Raw genomic sequence first — 7,500 nt, 5'->3', positions numbered from 1 at the left:
ACAGGTATGCTCTGCCAAGTACAGAAAAGGAAAATAACGAAAATAATTTGTGGAAAGTAGATAACATAATTTCTGACTCTTTTGAGTTCTGGAAATTTAGTAATTTCAGTGAACATTTAATAATCAAAGCATTCCTTTAGCACCACACTAACATAAATTACTTTTGTTAGGGAAACTTTTAATATATCGATGACACGTTGTGCTGTGTTCTATCATCTGCCCGTTACTACCCTGGTTACTGTCCCAGTCACTGCCCCAGTCACTGCCCCAGTCTGAACTACACTCACAAAACTGTCTGGTTGGGTGTTCTTGATCTTCCTGAGAATGTCGTAGACGGTATCAAGTCTGAGGAACTTATGAAGTATATCTGTCATCATCATAATCTTCGTCTCGTGTTGTCTTATGCTAGAGACGTATCCAGGCCAGATGGCTACCCTGTGGGAGAGAGGGAGGACAGAGAGGATGAGTGAGAGACAGGGAGATAAAGCGAGGAAAAGAGGGGTAAAATAAACAAAATTCTCTGGCAAATCTATAGCTCCTATAGTTAGGTTAAGTGGATGTGACCTGGACCTGACTAGGTTGGGTCGGTAGCATAAGCTGGAATGTGACTTCGACCTGCCTCGCATGGGCCAGTAGGCTTGCTGCAGTGTTCCTTCATTCTTATATTCTTAGTTTAATATCTTTTTTATGCACCCCTATACCCATCCTGCGGGCGGTAGTCAAAAGATTACAGAGGTACATAACGGGCCAAAGGGCTTCGATTCCCGTTGTCACCCTTCTCATTGGAGAGCAAAAATATTACCCAACAGAGCCAACATTATATCGAGATTGCTACAAGACCACTATTTTTATGGCCCACGAGATCAGCGACGCTGACACCCATGTTAGAGCTAGTGACCTGAGTAAGAAGCTTCCACAAACAGGTGTGAGGACACACTCACCTGTACTTCTGGTTCTGTACCTCCTCCCTGCTGTTGTAGTAGTGACGACCCACTTGAGTCAGTCCCAGGTATTCGTAACATCGACGCAGCAAGATGGAAAATATCTGAAACATACCAACAAGACTTCACTCACTAGATGCTTTATTAAGAACATGGAGTACATCAAAACAGTGGTTTGTGAAGCATATGGGAAGGTAAGGTGCTGTTGGGTTAGGTCCGGTGTCTCCGGGAGAGGTCTCGGTCATCATGCTCTGATGCTTCAACCTTAGTATAATTTGTAATATGTCTGATCAGCACCTGATTGAAGAATAAGAACACAGAATACCCTCATATCACACACGCACCTGCAGGAACTGTGTATCTGACGGGGGAACCTCCTTCACAAAACGGATCTTGACCGTGTAGGTCTCCTGATTGTCTGGCCGCTTCGACGCCAACTCCAGAGGCTGTTGAGTAAGAAATCTTTGAGTATAGGACCCCAATGGAAATAAGTCACTTTGACTTTTTTGGGTTATCCTAGGTAATTTACACGATGTATGATAATTGTACTTATGTATACCTGTGCCTAAATAAACTTACTACATATTCTGTCTCTAGCAATTAGTGGACAGAGAACGTAACCTCCATCGTGCTGAGATATAACCTCTACTTCCACTGTTAGGCTTGGTAGAGAGTGAACTGAGAAGCTGCAGTTATTTGGATAAAGAGCCTTGACCAGCATCTCTTCCCTTGAAGGGAAGAGACAATGAGATCTTGAGACACGATGAAGGAAAGTGAGAAGGGGAAAATCAGAGAAGGAAAGATAAGGGGGGATATAAATTAGGAAAATATCTCCTGCCCTTTTGTGCCTAACAATTTTTAATTAAATGTAAACTACATTAATTGTATACTGCATAAAATAAATAAAGTATTTGAATTTGAAGTACTCACATTGTGTTGTAGTTTGTGACCGAGGTAGAGCTGGTTGCCGTCAAAGATGTAGTTACCCAGAGCATGACTGTGTTGTCTGAGCAGCACCTTCTTCACCTTGGTCCTGCCCTCCGGGGGAGTGAAGGTGACGTGATACATACATAACACCCAGTCAAGCGTGGCCTTCACCTCATAATAGTTGGTTCTCAGCATGATAGGTTGACCCGAGGTGCCTGTAAGGGATCATATCACTAGTTCAGGTTTTAAAGTGTCTTCCATAAAAAAAAAGTCAAATTAAGACCAAATCAGACCAAAACAAATCATTATCTTTCTCTGAGTAAGATTTACCAGCATTTAAGTAAGTGTGCAATTAATAATTAAGTTTTATTGACGGAGCTGTAGTCATAGTGAGTTTCTGTGTATGTCTCTGTCTAGGACACAGACACACACAGGTATGATAAAGTTCATGGAGCAAGAAGAGTGACCTAGTATCGGCCAGTGAAGAGGCGGGGCCTTTTCACTGACTTCTTCACAACTAGGTAAGCACACACTTCTTAGTAAAACATTTTTAAGGAATGATTAGATATTTAGATTTTGCCACCGAAGTTGCTAGTTTATTGTGCACCCCATATCCATCCTGTGGACGGTAGCGCAAGAGCATATGGATACACAAAAGGCGCAGGAACTAGGCCCCAAAGGGTTAACAGGAATACATATGGATTTATATCTACACATCTACAGTTCACTTATCTGTTACAAGCAAATTTAGGAAATTTGCTTAGTATATCTGGAATCTTATCTTGACATGTCACATAGGTTATTACACTGTCTCTGTATTCCTCAATAAGTGGACAATTAAGCACATAGTGTTCAAGACAGTGACCATATGCCTGATCACATAATTTACATTTAGTTTGATCATCATCTGTGTGTCTCCCAAACTGCCAGAAGTACTTGTAACCAAGCCTAAACCTGGCCACTACAACATCAGTCAGTACTTGTAACCAAGCCTAAGCCTGGCCACTACAACATCAGTCAGTCTGTTCACATTGCACGTTGCTCCATAAACAAGGAGTGAATACTGTCTGTTCCTTTCTTGAATCTGAACCCTTCCTAGCACACTGACCTGAAGGCTCTTGATATACCGAACTGAAGGCACCCTCCCCTTCCTTGGATTAAATCTAATTATCTCATATTCCACAGGTGCTATATGATCCCTACGGGCTTAGCGCTTCCCAATGATAGCGACAGACCTCTTTTGTCAGTGACGTGCTGAGGTCGAGTCCACACCACACACTCTCTTGTTTCACTCATCTTCTGTAGCAGGTTGAAGCTCTCCCCGTGGCCACCACCTCGTCCTCGACCTCCTCCTCGACCTCTACCTCCCGCTGCTCTTTCACCACCATTTCTTCTTCCTCTTTCATTACCGCCTCTTCCTCTACGTGTTACGTCACTCTGCAGATGTAGCCTCTGCATCTGACCTTCAAGGTCATCCTGTGATGTAACATAAAACTGACTTTAATAATATTCTCTTAATGTTGTGATGACCCTTAATAATAGTTAAGTTATTATTCAGTATTCCAGGTAACGTGTACAGCAGAATTTTTGATGTCATAATAAAAATGCGGGCTGACGGTCAGCCGTGTCAGGACATTGTGAGGTGTTTATATTGTATATAAACTAGATATGCACAGTCCAGCACCACGTGGACAGACACATGGCTTCTGCCGAAAGGAAGAGGTCACGATGTTCCAGGGATACGACGGATGACTCGGATTTAGAAATGGACGACTCGGATTTAGAAATGTGGGGCGCAATCCTAGCGAAGAAGTTACGAGACCACTCCGTGTCATCAGAGGAAAAGTCTCCAGTTCTGACAAGCCTAACCATGCAGCCAGAGAATACGGAAGGATGGATCAATGTGAACAGTAAGACACGCCGTCCCTCCAAGGAGCAGGTAAACCAGCTCAAATCACCTTCCAGATTCAAGGTAAAGGCTTATGGGGAACACAAAACCCACTATGGCGTGGTTACACACCTGGAAACGGCACAAACTGAGGTTCAAGATATGGTTCAACCTGAGGGGAGAACCAATACTGACTCCTATCAACAGGGAAATGCATATCACATTGAAGAAAGTCATGGAGACAGACCGCTCCTTCACCCTGGAGGAACTGGATTCTCGGCAGGTCACCAAGGGTGTAGTGATGCGATACCCGCTGATGATGCCCATCGAGGCAGTAGCAGCTCACCCGTGTCGTGTCAGCTCAGCGTCTCAAGGCAAAATCGGCAGGCAATGCACCAACCCGGCAGGTCCTCATTCAGCATGTAGGACCGCTGCCATCCCAGCTGGACCTCGGTTCTTGGGGCAGGTACGATGTTAGGACCTTCACGGCAGAACCAGTTCGCTGTTTCAAGTGCCAGCGTTACGGACACCTGGGTGCACTCTGTCCGAACAGAGTAATCTGCGGTGTCTGCAGCCAGCACCACCCTACCGAGGAATGCATCACCAAGCTGAAGAATGCATCGCCACCCACTCCACGATGCCCGAATTGCAGGCAGAAACACCATGCCTGGAACCCTCGATGCCCTGAGAGGCTCACTAGAATTCGTGAGGCCTGGAAGACACCAACGACGAGACAGCAGGCTACGGCAGAGCATCACCCTCAGCAGACGATGGGTGCAGAGAATCCTGCCATACTGCAGAACTCTCATCAGTCAACCCAACTCAGTGCCCAGGAATTTCCGACCCTTGAAAACTCAACCAGGCGTCATGAACAGGAGCATCCTCCCCCACTACCGCAACGAAGAAACAAAAACATGAGGAACAAGCGGCGCCAACAGGAAACATCTGGGCAACGCAATCAGCAGACGGCACTACACGAACCCCCACCGGCCTCCTTGCCAGGCACAACCACTATGCAGGCTGTGGCTGCACCTCACCAGCAGATGCCGGGTACACAACCTGGCATACAGCAACAGCCCACGGTGTGCACAGTGAAGAAATACAACCCTCAGCAGTCCCCGCAGATTACGACAGCCCAGATAATGTCCACTGCTTCGAACCCACCGACAACGCAGGCCCTCAACAGAGAGGATCTCTTAACACTCATCAAGGCATTCACGGATATTATCTGCAACATAATCACCTCCACGGAACAACAGAGCATGTTCCGGCAGATGGTCAGCACACTCCTGAGGGTGTGCTTACTGACAGAGCAGGAAGCAGTGGATGCCATGAATCCGCAGATTATCAGAGAGGACAGAGCCCAGTCCCCAGCTCAGGAAACAGCTAAGATGGAGTAACTTCAGTCGCTTATGAGGCACACTAGCTGAACTGTCCGGAACTGTGCTTGAAAGAATAGTGAAATTCCAAACGCTTATATGCTGCAACAGTGAAGAATCAATTCTCCTTCAGGAGCCAGAGACGGGTCATCTCAAGATTAAGACCCGTGCCAGGACACTGGTCCTGGCGAACATTATACATACATACACCAATTGGGTATCTTTAGTGTGGAAACATTTCACCATCCAGTGGCTTCCTCAGTCCAATACAGGGAAGAATGGTTGAAGATCGGAACCTAAGAATGGTTAAAGATAGGAACGTAAGAATGGTTGAAGATAGGAACGTAAGAATGGTTGAAGATAGGAACGTAAGAATGGTTGAAGATCGGAACGTAAGAACTGTTGAAGATAGGAACGTAAGAATGGTTGAAGATCACAACATTATCACATAAAGATACCCAAGTGTGTCTAATTCGTGAACCTGTGGGTTTTCAGAACCAGTTTGTCTACAGTGTATGTAAAACTCGATGACAAATTAAGGAAAAGAAATGAAACCTTGCAATAATTCAAATATTTTTCCGTGATTCTAACCGAGGCGCGGTGCCTTCTGACTTTCCCCAGTTAAAATAAACACACACATTAATTTACAGGACGAGAGATATTGCAAATTTCAGTAGGTTTACCTGGCCAGGTCTGCATAAATTATTTTCTTGATCTTGTTGATGATAGCGGCCCCTAGCTCTGCCCCTGGATGCTCGGCCTGCCATCCCAACCTCCTGATGTTCAACACAATCTCTACGGATTTAGCGCTTCCTTATAAATAAAATAAATACATACATATATAAATAACGTGTAGTATCCCACTGAATAGCTGGTGACAGATGACCGCCATAACTTCATTACGAACTTTAAACTTCGTGAGTCATCAGATATAAATCTTAAAGCTTCTTACCGTCCCTTTTACATACTTCAGTCAGGTCAGTAATTATTGTTGTTGGTAGAGTGACCAACAACAGGTCAGAACTGAAGCAACACTTCCACACATGGTTCATCTGTGTCCTGGGTTGACAACACCAGTCTCAGTAATAGGACACACAATAGCGGTGTCAATAGTGGGAGTTAGTTTAATATGTTTATTATGCACCCCATACCCATCCTGTAGGCGGTAGTCAAAAGATTACAGAAGTACATAATGGGTCCAGGGACTGGACCCCAAAGTTTTGATAGCTGAACAAGTTACAAAGGTTTGTAGATGAATGGTTCAGAGAACCGACATGTTGATAAATTAGACACATGTGCAATCAATCCATCAATCTTGATTGATGGACTGACCACATCGACTCAAGGTTGAGGGACTGATTACCTCATTCTCCTCCTGTTCTTCAAGATTCTCCTTTGTATGGACTGATGAAGCCACTGTGTGGCGAAACGTTTCCTCAATAAAGATACCCAAGAGTTGCACATGTGTCTAATTTATCAAGTTACAAAGGTAATGAACTCCAGGTAGATCTGGTCAAAATCATGACAAGTTACAAAGGTATTTAGATTACAGAGATACATAATGGGTCCAGGGACTGGGCCCCCAAAGTTTTGATAGCTGAACTAGGTACAAAGGCAATGAACTCACAAGTTACAAAGGTAAAAAATTCTGTAAGTAAATTTACTTACTTAGGTTTATACATGGGACACGCACAATATCAGATCCAGCAAAGGGATACAAGACCAACACTGACAATATCAGAGTGTCAGTCAGAGTACGTGCCAGTAGAAATGCTCACACATGTTAGTGGCTTTCTTTGTGCTTGATAATATTTTACTACATATAAACTACACACCGTATACTATGCAAAGAAATGATTTTTGAATTTGAACAATAACCGCTGACAATACCAGTGTCAGTAGAGGGATAGTCACAACTGACTATACCTAACTGTTACCAGAGCGATTAACAATCACAGGTATCTGAGGACTCTTGAGACTGATAAGATCTCAAGGTAAAGATAACAAAGCAGCATCCTGGCATCCACAACACTGCTAGACAACCAGAATACTTCGCCAATAAAATTAGTCATACTTTAACTAATTTTAGGTAAGTGAATACAGATATGGACTCAGGTTACTGTTATCTTTCTCCTGGGAATGTAGGAGGGGAAAAATGTACAGGAAAAGGGCTCTTGGTTTAAACTCACAGATTATTATTATGGTCATTCTTTTTCAGTTAGTTTAATATGTTTATTATGCACCCCATAGCTGTGGGCGGTTGTCAAAATATTACAGAGGTACATAATGGGTCTAGGGACTGGGCCCCAAAGTTCTGATACCTGAGCAAGTTACAAAGGTAATGAACTCCAGATAGATCTGATAA

General features: G+C 44.0%; 1 protein-coding gene across 10 annotated transcripts in view; it reads right to left on the bottom strand.

Annotated features, from left to right (window-relative positions):
- Positions 1-7,067, bottom strand: part of LOC138855290 (piwi-like protein Siwi) — a 20,574-nt gene extending 13,507 nt beyond the window's left edge. For 6 of the 10 annotated variants that reach the window (XR_011394501.1, XR_011394502.1, XM_070103889.1 and 3 more), the window contains exons 1-7: positions 6,804-7,067; positions 5,819-5,930; positions 3,104-3,344; positions 1,872-2,083; positions 1,286-1,387; positions 942-1,045; positions 288-435 (exon numbers count right to left, since the gene is read on the bottom strand). Coding sequence is in view for 8 of the 10 variants with exons in the window: in XM_070103889.1 (XP_069959990.1) it covers positions 288-435; positions 942-1,045; positions 1,286-1,387; positions 1,872-2,083; positions 3,104-3,344; positions 5,819-5,930; positions 6,804-6,817 (933 nt within the window). In the remaining 2 variants the exon portion in view is untranslated. Of the gene's footprint in view, positions 1-287; positions 436-941; positions 1,046-1,285; positions 1,388-1,871; positions 2,084-3,103; positions 3,345-5,818; positions 5,949-6,803 lie in introns of all 10 variants that reach the window. The other 4 variants (XM_070103892.1, XM_070103893.1, XM_070103894.1 and 1 more) reach the window with 4 other exon arrangements.
- Between the last annotated feature and the right edge of the window lie 433 nt (positions 7,068-7,500).

The sequence above is a fragment of the Cherax quadricarinatus genome, chromosome 88 (assembly GCF_038502225.1).
Source record: "Cherax quadricarinatus isolate ZL_2023a chromosome 88, ASM3850222v1, whole genome shotgun sequence".
NCBI lineage: Eukaryota > Metazoa > Arthropoda > Malacostraca > Decapoda > Parastacidae > Cherax > Cherax quadricarinatus.
The sequence above is the reverse complement of the archived record's forward strand: the minus strand, read 5'-3'. Positions and strand labels throughout refer to the sequence as shown.